General features: G+C 49.2%; 5 protein-coding genes across 5 annotated transcripts; 4 read left to right on the forward strand and 1 right to left on the reverse strand.

The window, feature by feature from the left end:
• Window positions 1–312: 312 nt before the first annotated feature.
• Window positions 313–1,633, forward strand: BKA67DRAFT_591517 (glycoside hydrolase; the record flags this gene model as incomplete). Its single annotated transcript, XM_046104729.1, has 2 exons — window positions 313–332; window positions 403–1,633. 2 exons carry the CDS (start codon window positions 313–315, stop codon window positions 1,631–1,633), a joined length of 1,251 nt encoding a protein of 416 aa, XP_045962920.1.
• A 2,010-nt stretch (window positions 1,634–3,643) lies between these two features.
• Window positions 3,644–6,140, forward strand: BKA67DRAFT_591518 (GMC oxidoreductase-domain-containing protein; the record flags this gene model as incomplete). Its single annotated transcript, XM_046104730.1, has 11 exons — window positions 3,644–3,717; window positions 3,768–3,993; window positions 4,041–4,159; window positions 4,205–4,252; window positions 4,299–4,425; window positions 4,477–4,732; window positions 4,780–4,944; window positions 4,997–5,219; window positions 5,272–5,761; window positions 5,814–5,950; window positions 6,002–6,140. The coding sequence occupies 11 exons, from the start codon at window positions 3,644–3,646 to the stop codon at window positions 6,138–6,140; spliced, it is 2,004 nt and encodes a 667-aa protein (XP_045962921.1).
• A 1,417-nt stretch (window positions 6,141–7,557) lies between these two features.
• Window positions 7,558–9,312, forward strand: BKA67DRAFT_512520 (S-adenosyl-L-methionine-dependent methyltransferase; the record flags this gene model as incomplete). Its single annotated transcript, XM_046097477.1, has 3 exons — window positions 7,558–7,803; window positions 7,861–8,750; window positions 8,811–9,312. The coding sequence occupies 3 exons, from the start codon at window positions 7,558–7,560 to the stop codon at window positions 9,310–9,312; spliced, it is 1,638 nt and encodes a 545-aa protein (XP_045962922.1).
• Window positions 9,313–9,868: 556 nt separating this feature from the next.
• BKA67DRAFT_635775 (uncharacterized protein) lies at window positions 9,869–11,211 on the forward strand. The gene is made up of 2 exons (XM_046105665.1): window positions 9,869–10,035; window positions 10,351–11,211. Exons 1-2 carry the CDS (start codon window positions 9,926–9,928, stop codon window positions 11,126–11,128), a joined length of 888 nt encoding a protein of 295 aa, XP_045962923.1. The 5' UTR covers window positions 9,869–9,925; the 3' UTR covers window positions 11,129–11,211.
• Window positions 11,212–14,579: 3,368 nt separating this feature from the next.
• On the reverse strand, window positions 14,580–15,337 carry BKA67DRAFT_656839 (uncharacterized protein; the record flags this gene model as incomplete). The annotated part of the gene is made up of 2 exons (XM_046107016.1): window positions 14,580–15,191; window positions 15,260–15,337. 2 exons carry the CDS (start codon window positions 15,335–15,337, stop codon window positions 14,580–14,582), a joined length of 690 nt encoding a protein of 229 aa, XP_045962924.1.
• Window positions 15,338–15,675: the final 338 nt, after the last annotated feature.

Consider the following 15,675-nt stretch of genomic DNA (forward strand, 5'->3'; position numbering starts at 1 on the left):
GGTCAAATACAAAGGCAACAGTGACCATGATGGATGTAACGCTAACCTGAAAATGTAGTTCCTAGACCATGTTTAGCGGCAGGAAGAGTCTCGAGGGACACATCTCGTGTTGCTCGTGGTGGTCATGGACGTGCAAGATGCATTCTTATGGAGCCTTCACGGAAGGATGAGAAGCCCCCAAATATAAGACTAATCCTCGGCCGACCATCAGGATGCAATTGCTATCGCCAGTTCACAACTACATCCTAACAATGCATTACCGCATCGTCCTACCGGTTATAGTGGCTTCGCTGCCGCTTGTAGCAGCCCGAGATGTGTTCTGTCATTACATGGTAATGCACTCTCTAGCCGGTGTTCATCCATGGTCTAATAGCAAGCATAGATCCAAGGACTGGACTCCAGCACCACACATGCGACCGATGATGTCAAAGCTGCCATAGCACTGGGCATTGACGCATTTGCTCTGAATGTTGGCAATGCCACAGCTTGGTGGGCGCTGGACACCATCGACCAGCTCTTCACCGCTGCCAAGGGTACCGAATTGAAGTTCTTCTTCAGTATGGATCTAGCGCAGGACTCGAACGCATACGACTTCACCGACCTGATCAACAAGTACATCGGTAACGACAACTACTACAACTACAATGAGAAACCCTTCTTGAGCACCTTTAGTGCTGCTGGCACTGGCCCAGAGTACTGGCCAGGCTTTCTGGCCACACTGAGCGAGACGGTATACTTCTTACCCGACTTCGACGATGGCCTAGACTATTACACCAGCTTCGATAGCTGGATGGGCGCTTGGAAAAACGTGGTCGACGGCGTTTTTAGCTGGGAGACTGCGTGGCCGTCCACTAGCAATACAGCGTCGAACGTAACCACGAGCCGGGACGAAGTGATTATTGCTTCTGCGCACAACAACGACAAGGCATACATGATCCCTCTCTCGAGCTTGCAGTATAAGCATTGGTCTGGTAACAACTGGTACCGACCTGGCGAGGTCAACCTGCCGCAGCGCATGACCGAGATCCTTGCTCTCGGTGATGCACCCGAGTTCGTCGAGATCCTGACCTGGAACGATGCTGGAGAGTCTCACTACATCAGCGAACTGCACACCGAGGGTCTTGACGATACTATCAGGGCATATGCCAATGATGCAACAACCCCACACACGGGCTGGCAATCGCTCTTCAAATCCTTTATCACGGCTTACAAGGCTGGAGTCGCCGCCACTGGCATGCGCCCACCCTCGGGGACTGATGTCGTCGGTTCTATGTGGTACCGCACCATCTTGACAACTGCATCATGTTCGGGTGATAGTATGGGCAAGCCATCTGGATCTGGCGCTGCGAGGGATGCTGTGAACTGGGCGGTTGTGGTCAATGATGGCGTCTCGGATGTGACTGCCCAGGTCTGGAGCAATGGTCAGCTAATCTGGAAGAGCGCGCTTTCAACGGGGCTGAACTACTTTAGCACACCAGGAATGAGTACTGGTATCCAGTATATTGAAGTTGTTGATTCGGGCTTTAATGTACTGTACTCGGCTCAGGGAACTGTTGAGGTTGTGGCGCAGATCGAGTCTGGCGGCGTCTGTAACTACAATTACCAGGTTGCTGAACTTGTTGTTCGCAGCTAAGTTAGAGTATGAGTAGCATCTGCGGCGAGAGGATTGATCTTTGAACCTTTTTTGTACGCATTTACCATACTTTACACAATTTGCACTGCTCAGTTATCTATACCGTATTGACTTATAATCAATAGATTTTGAGGAAAAACAATCACTGAATTAAAGCGAAAAAAAAATAACAATCAAGAAATGAGAATAGCTGCGCATCTGACGGCTGGGACATCTACAGTGCTAATCTTTTTCCACTAAGCCCCGCTGATACTTAACAAAGCTAAATCTTAGTGCCAGCCCCACTTTATTCTATGCTGGTCAAAAATCGCGTTCGACCTTCAAAACCACATCACATGTGAACAACGCGTTTAGCCTTGCTTTCGACATAGCTACGGCTCCAACTGTGCCCAACATTCATCTAAACTCTATCACTAGTTGCCCGTGCAATATCGCTTTGCTGACCGGTCATGGGCTCCTACTCTACCTGTCCTTTTTGCCGACTTCCCAAGTCTTCCCCGCACGCCGGCAGTAACGGGAATATGAAGATTGGCTGGGCTGAGATCTTGGTAATTTGGCTGAGTGCGGAGAAGTTTTCCATCCCTCGTCATTGTCGACTGACCTGGGATTGGAGTTGATGAGGGCAACCCCAAGTTCATTGGCACTCGCATTAGCTGCCGTATAACTCGTGTAGCACTTCTCCCCGAAGCGACTCCTTGCATTGTTGGTGGTGATGGTCTCTGATATCGTATTGGCGGCTTTTCTGCCGAAAAATAGGATATTTCATGACCGATACCCGCCTCCAGTTATACTTCACTTCGCGTGGAGCTCTATGTTACACTGCCGTATTCCAGTCAGCCTGTCTTGATCTAGGCTCATGCTTCGAAGCGGCGTGAAAGGCTGCCTTGCTCCAGCCAGTTTTAGCTCCAATTGGACTCTTGCAGAGGCCACGAATTCAGTTGGAAATGACAGCTTGAAGTGGAGTGCTGCCAAGAGCATCAGATCCTGGTAACTATGGAGACTTAGCAGCTATATCTCAAGGAGCGGTATCTTGCTGGGCGTAATCCGGCCATTACTCCGTACATAAAGAGTCAATCTAATCATTCAAAGTGCTCGGCCCAGCATCTTGTCGTGACTGTATGGTTAGTAAAACCCAACGGGGTCCTCAAGGTCTGCCGCGGTGTCAATGATACCTATGTAACGGTTCGTTGCTAATGCATGAGAGCATGCACCATGAGCACTGCCTTCTCCACCCCCGCAATCTACTTGCATTAGAGCTCATATGTATCTGCAGGTTCGATAGTATGCATTGGCCAATCGTCTTACACGGCTGCATCTGCAGCCATTCGTTGAAATCTAAATCTGACTTTGGAAGCGTCTGTGACTTGGCAACATGCCGAGTTTGACCGAAAGATAACCGTTGACTTTTGGTACGACTGTGGCCTTCTGGAACTCGAGCTTGGAAGACTGTGCTGCCATTGTCCTTGTTGTGTCCAAGCAGATCGTCCAAGATATGCAAGATGTCTAGGCACAACATTGCAATCTGGTAGTGGGCGTCGGCCTTGACGACTCAAAGGCGCCGGAAGATGGCCAACAAGAGCTTGTATCTTTACAATTACAGGTCCTTAACCTCGTGCTTGAATGCTTTGGTTCCCCTCCGATGGAACCGGTGGAAGATGCGGAGAATATGCATTCTCATGGTCATCTGATAAGTTGGCATGGTTGATTTAGGAAGCGATCTCAAGTGAGGGGTCCGCATCAACCCCACGACCTTGCGACATGCCTGCTCTGAGATGCCGTTGCAGCAGCACTATTGGATGGATAGTACGCGTCCGAAGAGCTCGGGTTTGGAGGGGAAGTTGAGCCAAATACTTTGGGTATCCCTCGTGCTTTCCCCTCACTTTCAATTTGTTCTTAAGGAGCTCCAAAGCCTTGTCTCGTAGCTGTCTTTCTGTACATCGCTCAGACAGCGCTAGTTGTCTATCCAGCGTATGAAGACATCGATTCCTTGAAATAGGAACGAATAGCAAAATGAGTCCTCTCCCCGATGAATTCGATATAATCGTGTGTGGCGGTGGCAGTTGTGGCTGCGTTGTCGCAGGGAGGTAAGTTGGCCGAATGTGCTCCTACGGACGTAGATGCTTACCAGGGACAGATTGGCCAACCTTGACCACAATCTCAAGGTACTTTTGATTGAAGCAGGAGAAACTAACCTAAACGACCCATGGGTGTTTCGACCGGGTGTCTACCCTAAGAATATGAAGCTTGACTCCAAAAGGGCTTCCTTCTATGAGTCACGCCCCAGCAAATGGTTGGCCGGTCGGAAGGCGGTGGTTCCTTGCGCGCACGTCTTGGGCGGAGGCTCGTCCATCAACTTCCTTGTGCGTACTTCGTTGCAGGTCATCGGAGTTGGGCTGATGTTATACAGATGTACACGAGAGCCTCGGCGTCTGATTATGATGATTTCCAAGCAAAGGGCTGGACCACTCAGGAGCTGTTGCCATTGATGAAAAAGCATGAGACATACCAACGTGCGTCTCAGAACAGGTCAGTTAGAGTTCAAGTTGACGGAGCTCAAACTAACGGTACCAGAGATATTCATGGTTTCGAAGGTCCCATTAAGGTCTCTTTCGGTAACTAGTGAGTGAAATGCTACATTTATTAGCGCCTCACTAATATTCGATAGCACGTACCCAATCAAGGAGGACTTCCTCCGTGCCGCCGAGTCGCAGGACATTCCAATTGTGGACGATCTCCAGGACCTGTCCACCGGCCATGGAGCAGAGCACTGGTTGAAGTGGATTAATCGTGATGTGAGTGCATAGATTTCTCAACCAGGTAGTCCTCCGCTGATCGTGTGCTAGACTGGGCGACGTAGCGACAGCGCTCATGCCTATATCCATTCGACGCGAGCTGTGCACTCCAATCTCTACCTTGCTTGTAACACGAAAGTAGAGAAGGTCATCATTGAAGATGGCCGGGCAGTCGGGGTCCAGACTGTGCCCACCAAGCCGCTCCATCCGAATCAGAACAAGGCTCGAATCTTCAAGGCTCGCAAACAAATCATTGTCTCAGGTGGCACACTATCCTCTCCCTTAATTCTCCAACGATCAGGAATTGGTACATGCCACATGGCCCCGAAGTCGTGCTTAGCTAATACCTGGCAGGTGACCCTGAGAAACTGAAGCAGGCTGGCGTCGAGCCAATCATTGACCTACCAGGAGTCGGACTGAACTTCCAGGACCATTATCTAACATTCTCTGCATTCAGAGCCAAGCCTGAGACCGAGAGCTTTGACGATTTTGTCAGAGGTGTGCCAGAGGTTCAGAAACGTAAGTCAGCAGTACTATAGCGGGCGGTTGGTGATGACTAATACGAGAAAAGGCGTATTTGATGAGTGGGCTCTAAAGGGTACCGGACCCTTGGCCACCAATGGCATCGACGCTGGCGTCAAGATCCGGCCGACCCCGGCAGAGCTCGAGGAGATCGCTTCCTGGCCGACGCCACATTTCAAGGACGGTTGGGAGTCTTACTTCAAGGACAAGCCTGATAAACCAGTCATGCACTATTCGGTCATTGCTGGCTGGTTCGGTGACCACATGCTAATGTATGTCAGCGACTCGCGTCGTATTTTAAGCATTCAACTGACTTTGATCTAGGCCACCCGGAAAGTTCTTCTCCATGTTTCACTTCCTTGAGTACCCATTCTCTCGTGGCTCAACTCACATCAGGTCGGCCGACCCATATGAGGCCCCGGACTTCGATGCTGGTTTCATGAATGACGACCGTGACATGGCGCCGATGGTGTGGGGTTACATCAAGTCTCGTGAAACGGCTCGTCGCATGGACGCCTACGCCGGTGAGGTGCAAGCCAACCACCCCTTCTTCTCACACGACTCTCCCGCTCGTGCCAATGATATGGATCTCGCAACTACACAGGCATATGCCCTGCCTGGCAACCTCAGTGCTGGTCTGCAGCATGGCAGTTGGAGCACCTACAACCCGGAACCCAGCAGAAGACCAGAGGCAAACATCTTGAACAGCAATAAGGCTGACATTAGGGAAGATCTCAAATACAGCAGCGAGGACATCAAGGCTATAGAGGAGTGGGTCAAGCGACATGTTGAGACTACATGGCACTGCCTCGGAGTGAGTTCTAGCATCCATTGAAAGAAAGTGTACCGTGATTGACGACCTACAGACTTGCTCCATGGCGCCGAAGGAGGGCAACAGCATTGTAAAGCATGGTGTGCTCGACGAGCGCCTCAACGTTCATGGTGTGCAGGGCCTCAAGGTTGCCGATCTCAGTATCTGCCCCGACAATGTTGGCTGCAACACGTATGTCAATCTCCCATCTATCCATGCATTATATGTATTGACGTATTGCAGTTACTCCACCGCTCTTTTGATAGGTGAAAAATGTGCTGTTCTCACGGCCGAAGATCTTGGGTACTCGGGAGAGGCTCTGGAGATGAAGGTACCGACGTACCACGCCCCGGGAGAGGTCACTTTGCCGTATCGCCTCTAAACTTGGAGCGTCGAGCTGCGAGAGACGAGGGGCTGAAGACTGCAGGTGGCTTGGGCGGGGGTGATAAGCAACCAGGATTTTGGATCCCTCATTCGTTATTTGACACACCAGATTGCCGACGATCTTGATTGAAATCCCCTTTATTTGTGCAGGACTGAAATAATCCTTAGTCTTAATGCACTTTTGCTTTGTTCTTTCCGAGTTTCTCTCTCAAGTTGCGTAGCACAAACGCAGTTCCCAGATTGACTCGATCGGGGAAGATCTTTGTGTGACCAGACCTGCGACCACTCATTCTGCGGAAATGGTCGCATAGATCGTGTGCGACGCATTCAGAGTGCATGTTGGGTCGATATCCGACGCCGCACGTTTAGCCACTGCTCCGATTGGTGGGAGGGGTGCCTCGTCAGTCATACGCATCCCCAATAGTTGCCTTTCTCCATCTGTCGTGTGTCTTAGGTCTGCAAAGCCTATCGCAAAGATGCCTCTGGTTGTCAGAGGGTTCGCCTTGACTATTGATTGACAGGTGAACATTTGGTCGCCGACCATCTCCTTGGTTGCCGAGTGATCAGTAATACAGATTTTTCAGGACCCAGGCTGGTGACCGAGAAGGTCATAATAAATATGCTTGAGTGACACGACGGATACGTGCCTGGGTGTAGCTCGCGGCCGCTTCCTCGGGTTGTGCTTTCCAGTAGACACCGCACGCTATTGGTAATCTTGGCATTTGCTCATCCTTGCAATCTACCCACATGGCCGATAACGAAATCACGAGGAACTATCACAAGCGTCGACGATCACGTCAGAAATCCCTCGAGTGTCCTGTCCTGTTTGTGAACCTGACAAGACATAGCGGGCGAGCTTGTCGGGCACGGCGCCGGCATCAGCAGCTCCCTAACAGCTTGCGACCAACTTTCTTGGCATGTGTCTTTGATCAATGATCCTTGCGCCAATAAAACCATGGCAGTATAATAAGCTGTGGACCCTGTCTTAGAATTTCAGTTCAGCAGACGGGGTGAGAATTGGTTATTTTAAGCCTCAGGAACCCAGGAATCCGGTACAGCCTGTGACAAACACGACATCTACAGGGTCAGACTATTGCTTCTTGGAAAGCCATGCTCCGCCGTTGCAGGGCAAGGGTAGTAATGCAAACACGGCAATGTTTGGTGGCTTACGACAAGACACGCACACGGTGGGCGCCGCCGTCGCCGCCGCCGCTGGAAGGTGCTTTGGATTCAAGTGAGCTATGTTGGACCAGCCTAGACTGACAGGACAGTAGATTGATACAAATGTGAATGCAAAAAGATGACATTTCAAAAATGCACAAAGTCCTTCGTCATTCACCGACGCCGACATTCTTCTAAATACTCAATCTTTTGATTCACACGAAAAGAGATTGCTTCTTTGAATTTTGACTGAAATGTCCTCCACACGCACATTGCCTGAACTTGCCCAGGTTATCTCTACGCAAGCAAATTTGATATCAAACACATACAATGATGCAGGTATACAGCAACCCTCGCTCGGATATGGCACAACGCACTATGGCGGCCCGTATGCACCAGCTCTGGAGGACAGCCGCGCACAGCTCCTAGAAGCTGTTGACGAGTTGAGAGCTCTCATTGTCGGCCCTGCTGGTCACATCTTCTTCATGTCGTTTATGGGGGTGAGTGAAATCCTTAGGTCAAAGCTTACTTTGACTATCGCTCACACGATGAAACAGCCTGCCTGGACTGCCACACTTCATGTCTTGTACAAATTCGAAATTGCCAAGCATGTTCCTCTCAACAGTTCGATTTCCTATGCGGACCTGGCAGACCGCTGCGGCCTTTCAGAGCCACGGGCACGACGATATGTTCGCTCCGCCATATCTTTTCGTGTCTTCCAGGAGTCAAGGCCTGGTCGAGTTCAGCACAATGCAGCTTCCGCGATACTGGCCACGTCAACGCTCCACGATTGGATCGGCATGGCTACAGAAGAGCTAGCGCCCGCCGCGCTGAAGGTAGCGGAGAGCATGCTAAGATTTCCAAAAGAGGACAGGCCCGCCGAAAGTGCCTTTGCTATTGCAAACGGAAGCAATGGCGACAAAGATCTGTTCGACATTGTCAATGATCAGCCGGAGCGCATGGCTCGGTTGGCTAACGCCATGGAATGGTCAATGAGGGTGCCCGGAATGGAGCCGCCGTACACCGTCGATCATCTGGGATGGGGAACGGGTAAAGGGCTCGACCCGACATGGTGTCCGCGTGTGGTCGTTGATGTCGGCGGTGGGACAGGAGTACTCAGCAAAGCGATGCTTCATGCATATCCCAACATCGAGAAACTCATCGTCGAGGATCTTCCAGAGGTTGTTACCCAAGCTGTAGCGCATGACCCGGATGATTTCGGAGGTCGTCTGGAGTACCATGGGTACAACTTCTTCACGGAACAAACCATCAAGAACGCCGACGTTTACATCTGGCGCTGTGTCTTTCATGACTGGCCTGACAGTTATGCAACTAGGATCCTCCGCAGCCAGATTCCTGCTCTCAAACCTGGAGCTCGGATGATCTTCCTGGAGAGATGTTTGGAGCCTCCGAAACCACTCGGACATGTGAGCGATCAATTCGCCATGTAAGTCTTTCTCAGAGATCTGTACACAGTCTTCGGAGCTGATATTTCTTCTCAATTGAGGTCCTGTGACATCATGATGCAGATGTGCGCAAACGCCAAGGAGAGAAGTCGCGATGACTGGGTTGCGCTTCTTGCCGCTGCTGACGAGAGGTTCGAGATCGAGTCCATCTCCATACCACCGCATTCTGCCCTGTCAATCATTAATGTCTTATGGCGAGGAGATGAAACCAGTGATGACGCCAAGCCCCCAGAGGCTAGCAGTCCATTCTATAGTGGCTCAGATGTTGCTCGAAGCGATAGCGTTTCTACCTTTGAACCTGACTCCAGCTCTGAATCTGAAAGTAACTGCAGTCACAAACGAGCGAAAATGTTGCAACCTGAGGATACCAGCAACGGAACCCTCAATGGTACTCAGACTCGTCTTGCGACTGAATATGACCATTTAACCAAAGAAACGGGCGGATACACGGGAGGAAATAATGCCAGCTTCTACAACCGGGGAAGTACTTCCCTACGCAATCACAAGATTGCGGGAAATAGTTCGAACTCGTTTCTTTACTAAACAACGTCTACAACACAGAACAAGAGTTCCCATCTATTGTGGTAGTCTTATGTAGTCTTTTGTAGTATTAGTGCAGGAGGCGCAAAGATCAAAGTCTGCTAGTGATGGCATCTGTTATTTAGCTCAAATAGCATAATACTGTATTCCATGGAAAGATGTATATGGATCGTGTTCGTACAATAAACATGGACAGGCACCCAAGACCCTTCCATCAAGAAGGCCATCCAAACATTCTTGGCATATTTCATTTAGATTCATCATGGAGCGTTGTCCCGTTATCACGAAACAGAACCGGGGTATAGCCAAGCCGCTTAACACGTCCCACCAATCAAGTATCTCCAAACTCACCGTTGGACACGAGACACCCCAGCTAGTTTCCATCGCTAGGAACTTGGCGTTTGTAATATAACCTTATCGCAATCAAACGTTCATCCAGAGGGTCGGGCCCAGCATGTTGGTCGAGCCGCCGCCCACTTTGGATTTCTGTATATAGAGCCGCATCACCATCTTCAGCTGTCACGAATCCCACCGAATTCTGCATCAATCTGTCATTGAGCTAGTCTCACATCTCGTTCTTTTTTACTTTACAATTTTTCCATTCGTTCCCTTCAACATGAAGACATTCGTTGCATGCGGCCTGGCTGCCGCCTTTTCAAGCCTCGCGCTCGCTCACCCCCTCCAAGCCCGACAAAACGCAACCGCTCCTACGTTCGGAACCTGCAAGTTTGACAAGGCCACTGCATTCAAGACCTTGACTGCCTCCAACCCTCCAATCTCCCAGAGGAACCACCGGAAGAAGCGCTCATGTAGCTCCAAAAGCCAGCCGGGAGTTTCTTCTAGCGCTGTTCCTAGTGCTGCTGCGACGTCCCGTCGTGGTGGCAGACGTACCAGCAGCTCCACCAGCGCTGCCACAACTTCCACCGGCGCAGTCTTCTCTACGCCAGCTTCTGCTGAGACAGCTTCGGCCATCTTGCCCACCACCGCAACGCCCAGCACTAACTCAGTGGTCGTGGTTACGGCCTCCTCCACCGCGGCCAGCTCTGCGGCCAGCGTTACGTCCAGCGCCTGGGATCCTCCTTCGTCGCTTACGACCGGCCTCGATGAGGTCTGGGCACACGAGATGTCCACTTACGGTGGCGATCCCCTGACCTTCAAGAACTATGGTTATGACCACCTGATCGACACCAAGGCCAACATACAATACTGCGTCCGCTGGGACAGCACGAAGTCCGTCACCGCCGCCCAGCGCGCCAGCATCGAGACTGCCCTGCAGAAACAGTACAACAAGTGGGTCGAAGGCGCTCTTGCCGGCTTCGATGGCTTCCCCTACACCACTGCCAACGTCAAGGTCGTCGGCTGGGCAACTAACAACACCGCTCTTTTCGAAGGCACCGTTGCCGATGGCGTCACCGTTTACAGCAGCTCCCCTGACGTAAATGGTATTCCTGAGTGTGACCCGGCTTGTGGACGTGCCATCCACTACACAGACGGCGACTACTCGGGCTGTACTGGAGGCGATGCCGCCCGCTATGATGTGAGCTTGTGGTTGACTGATGGCCTGGATGGTGGCTTCGGCGGCGACTGGGGTCAGCAGGTCGGTACTGACTACATGTTGGAGAACGTGGAGTCCGAGAACATCCACATCCTGCTTCACGAGATGGGACATACCCTGGCACTCGACGACTTCTACGACTGGACCCCCACTGGTGTCACCAACTTCATCATGCTTGCTGGTTCCGCCATGGAGATTACCGAGTTCGACGCTTGGATGGCCAAGGATTGGTGGAGACACCTTAAGAGCCGCTACAACCTGTAGGCGATTCGACGCTCGATGCTTCTTTGTAAATATTTCTTTTTCATTTCGTGATCGAACTGTTTGTGTATATACTTTTTTATGATCATAACTGCGTGTCCTGCGTTGGATGCCTTCAAAGTTCGTCTCAATCGCCATCGTGCCTAGCGAGACTCGTTGCCTGAGATCATTCACATCGCATCACCTTTTGAACCAGGACGACCGCGAAATATCATTCTCCGGTAAGCAGCGAGCTCATGCTAAACAATTTGTTCTAGGTATGTGTGACATTCAAAAACAGTGGACCCACCGTCAATAGAACGATGGCAGTCTCAGGGTGTATATTCGTTGCCACAGTGTGACTCTACCAACGCCCAGCACGTCTGTCGAGGAAGTTGAGGGCGAAACTAGTGATCCCAGATTACCTAGTAAGGCCAATGTAATGCACACTGGCATTCACGTTAGCGGGTCAATAGTGTCAAGACATGCATGTTGAATTACTTGACAAAACTGCTTGCTTACCTCGAAGAGCGTGCGACACGACTTATAAAATCGTCATCAGGGCCATACTTAGTCGAAAACCAGCTACAACGTAACGTAAAGCAATTATATACACGCCACACCTGGGCAACCATAATACACCACTTCAATGGTCAGGTATCTCTGTTATAACTAGGCAGACTAGGTAGTTATATAGAATAGAGTAACCCTATGAGCTCTTGCAGTGATTTTATTCCTTCGAAAAATGGACAGTCCACTGTACAAACATCAAATTAAAGGGACGTGTATTAAGGCATCACGAACCGGTGGCGAAATGTGCACATGCATTAAGAGTACTTGCAGGTTTCTAGGTTGTATATGAAAATAACCTAAGCCGTGGTACATTTTTGTAAATTTGCAACTCACTCACCACCTTGGGCCCCTGTCGCCAATTCAGTCGGACTCATCTATCTCACCCTTTACCTTCTTTTCCTTCAAATACTTTTACGATTTTTCCTCTTTCTTCAGGGACTTTTTCTTCTTACCACTACTGAATTTCTGGTTCCTTGCTCTTATTCGTCTTAGGTTTGTTTCTGCTCATCGGAATACCATCGTCAGAGTCTGAGCCTTCCGAATCCATATCAGCCTCATCGCCTTTACCGATTCTGTCCTGTGAGCTAGATTAGGAAACATTTTGGTTCAGTCCTGGGAACTTGAGCTCATCAGAAGGGGAGAAGCGCATTCCCCGGATGAACCCTCGTCCTGCTACTGTCTCTTCCACCGCAGTATGTTCAGCGGCCAAGTACCCATTGAAAAAGATTGAGGCATTGGCGACAATTGCGAAATACTTCTTCATCACGACCGGGTTCTGTGCTTCTGTACCCTTCTTCTTGGCATGTACCGGCCATATCCAGGCATGTCGAAACGTCCATCACGTGGAGAAATCGATCCCATCGAGAATAGTGCGGGCGGACTGAAAGTGAACAACCATCTAGAATAGAAGTTGAAGATCATTGCCGCAATGTCAGAGTTACAAACATATATACCAAGCTTCCAGAAAGAGGTAGATATGTGTTGTTAGGAGACCCTCAGAAGAACTGAACGAGGTATCACGGTCTCAGACGAGATATCATTAATTTGACCAACCAAAATCTATGACGGTGTCTCTTCCCGCCGCTGCAGCGTCTCGCATAATTAGTAGAATTTCTCCGTTTATAGCTAACCCAAGATATGATGCAGGGGCTCACTATGGCCTTGCAATACGTTTCATAAGGAACCTATCAAACATGTTGTATAGCTGTCAAATAGGCTTTGTATCAGTTCGTGTCGGTTCGTCTCAAGTGATCCTAGATTTGACAGCAGAACTGGTAAGGGGATTGAGCCCCAACCTGTGTTATGTATTGTTGTTTGACTTCTAATGACTATTATCATAGTGTATCGCAATGGGTTACAACTACTCCTGGCAGAATGCGAGAAAATAGTCATGTGCAATCGCCACAATGATAATCACAACATGGTAACAAAATGGATGAGATGACTCAAAAGCTCTGTATACGACGCTTTACCGGATAGCAAGTGATGCCTTGAGCGGATAGAACGGATTCAGCCCGATGATAAAAACATATCTTCTTTTGTCATACGTTTGGATGAGGTCAAAAACTAGGTCACGGGCTAAACATCCTCAATTTTTGACGTTGAGCCCTAAACGTGACCAATGTCTTTAAGCAACTCAGTTCTTTTCACCTGCGTTTAATCTCTGTAAGCCTTAGAGTCACAGCTTAATTCTAGTGCTAGCCTTCTTCTGCCTGAACCGTAGCAACGACGCCGCATTCAAGGAATAGTCGGGTCCGATTGCCCTGCTCAAAAGCTTGAATGGCCAGCTTTTGAAATTTATTCCTGAGCGTCGGCCGCAGGTGAACCTCAAAGTATTTGAGGCCTGAGCCTTTTTTTTTAAGTCTTCGAGAAATCTAAGCAACGCGATTTAGTTGTTTGGGGCGTCGGTCTCGTCGTTACCAACGGACGATACGGTCTTCATTATGATTGACTTTTTTACGCACTGGCCCGGGAGTGAGGACACGGTGACTAATGGTCTGAGCCGAATCATGAAGAAGAATGAAGATAAGACTATCAATATAGCAGTAACCAGTACACTTTCTTGAATCAGGAAAATTGCAAATATTGCTCTCTACGTACAAGACTCCTTTGGTAGATTTAGCAACAAAGATATTAATGAAACTAGCAATCAACTCACCAGTATGGTAGCTAATGAGTGAGGTCTTGTGCATCTATCCGAAAAAGTTTCATTGAGTACTGACGGTGAAGATTCTGACGACGAAGATTTTGAGAGAGACGATGGCGATGAAGATTCTGTAAACCGAGATTCCGAGAGTAGTCCCAAGGAGGGCGACAGCAATTGAGTTCATTCGATACTGAAGAAAGTATCATAAAAGCGTCATGATTGTTGTCATTGTCAACTTGTTCATCTTATACGGGACAGGACTCTGATAAATTCGCGTGACCCTTACCATTTCAGTTGTCAAGATCTACTACTTGGGGTACCAACTAAGCCCATAACTTGAGAACCTTGCCGTCTTTGGCATCAAGAGTCCTCTGAAATCGCTGGGTTACAACAGTAAGGTTGGACATACCACGGGGAAGACCTTTATATTCACATGGGAACTTCCAACGCTAAGACATCAAGCCGCTCTTCTGCGTTTGGTTCTTGCAAGTTTCTACATATGAGATGAAGCACCAAATACCTGTGACCTAGATGGAAAATTGGAAAATGTATAGGATTGTTGATTGTATGGATAAATATGAACGTGGATGAATATGGATCTTGTGGATAAAGGAGAGAGAAGGCAGCCCCTGGCCTCTGTGTTTGGCTCGTCGAACAGTTTCAAAAACTATTTAGTACTCTAATAACAATCTCCTGTTTTTGTTATTTTCGGTCATGTCCTTTGCCTTATCGCACAACCACTGTCGATGAGCTGAGCTAGTCGTCGATCTCATATTCACCCTCCCCCTTCCACTTCACGTCACTAAAGGCCGACTTCAAATTTCGCAGGTCCTCATTCTTTTCCCTACCATCGTCGTTCTTGCTGGACTTGGAAAAGTCGCTGAGATAGACCTTGTCGTCGTCGTCCTTGTCGACCAGGTAGTTTCCCAAAGCGGCGGTGTCGCCGTGGATCCAGCCCAAGTCATGGAACTTCTTGAGAGCTTCCACGGCACCCTTGGCGTGTTCCTTGCTTCCCTTTTTTGTTTCTTGGATTTCGACGTACTGTAGCAGTAGACCGGTATCAAGATTTTCAGTATCAATGTCGTCGACTCTTCCCTCGAGTGCCGGTCCAATATTCTTGCCATCGATGGCCTGGTATACAGCGTATTCGGTTTGCAACGCCTTTGGATCATTGTAGTCTTTCTTCAACGCATATTTCGACCCTAATACGTGCTTTCTGGCTTCGTATACTGAGGCGTCGGTACCCTTCATAATCAGGTCCCCGACACGAAGCTCATGTAGATAGAACTCGTCGTCTTTACCTCGTGCCACGATGGGATTCTCCGGCTTGAATGCTTCTGCAGCTCGTTCATCAATAGCACTAGGCCGCTATAAGGTGCAAAACACCGTCGGTTAGTCTTCACCACATCAGTAAGATGCGCACATCTGCTGCTTACGATGTTTCCAGGCGCATTACGTCCAATAAGAGCCTGAACACCCAGAAGGCCAAACAGTTGGATCGCAAGGAGACGCATGTTGTTCAAATGTTGTGAGAATATGAGAATTGTGGTGTATCCGATGTAAGCGTATGGGTTTACTCGTCCGTAGTCTTGAAAGTGTAGAATCTATAAGGTCAAAATGTTTAAATTTGTGTGAGTTCGAATCGTTGAGTGTTTGATATCTCTCCCAATCTTCGAGTTGTGGTAGAACGTATTTATACATGATTTGTACCGTAACTCACAACTGAGCATGATCGTGCAGTATTCCCTTTGTCAACTCCCTGCTAACTATTTTTAGTGTGACCTAATTCATATCCACTGCTTGGCAACTTCGTATATTCCCCAGATCTTCCCGTTACTTGGCAACTTCGTTA

This window comes from Truncatella angustata (assembly GCF_020726525.1).
Source record: "Truncatella angustata strain MPI-SDFR-AT-0073 chromosome Unknown BKA67scaffold_2, whole genome shotgun sequence".
Classification (NCBI taxonomy): domain Eukaryota; kingdom Fungi; phylum Ascomycota; class Sordariomycetes; order Amphisphaeriales; family Sporocadaceae; genus Truncatella; species Truncatella angustata.

Excerpts from the sequence above, each read along its gene's own strand:
- BKA67DRAFT_635775 (XM_046105665.1), top strand. The coding sequence starts at position 9,926 with ATGAAGACATTCGTTGCATGCGGCCTGGCTGCCGCCTTTTCAAGCCTC. Across the intron at positions 10,036-10,350 it reads CCTACGTTCGGAACCTGCAA|CTCTGCGGCCAGCGTTACGT; the intron begins GTTTGACAAGGC and ends CACCGCGGCCAG.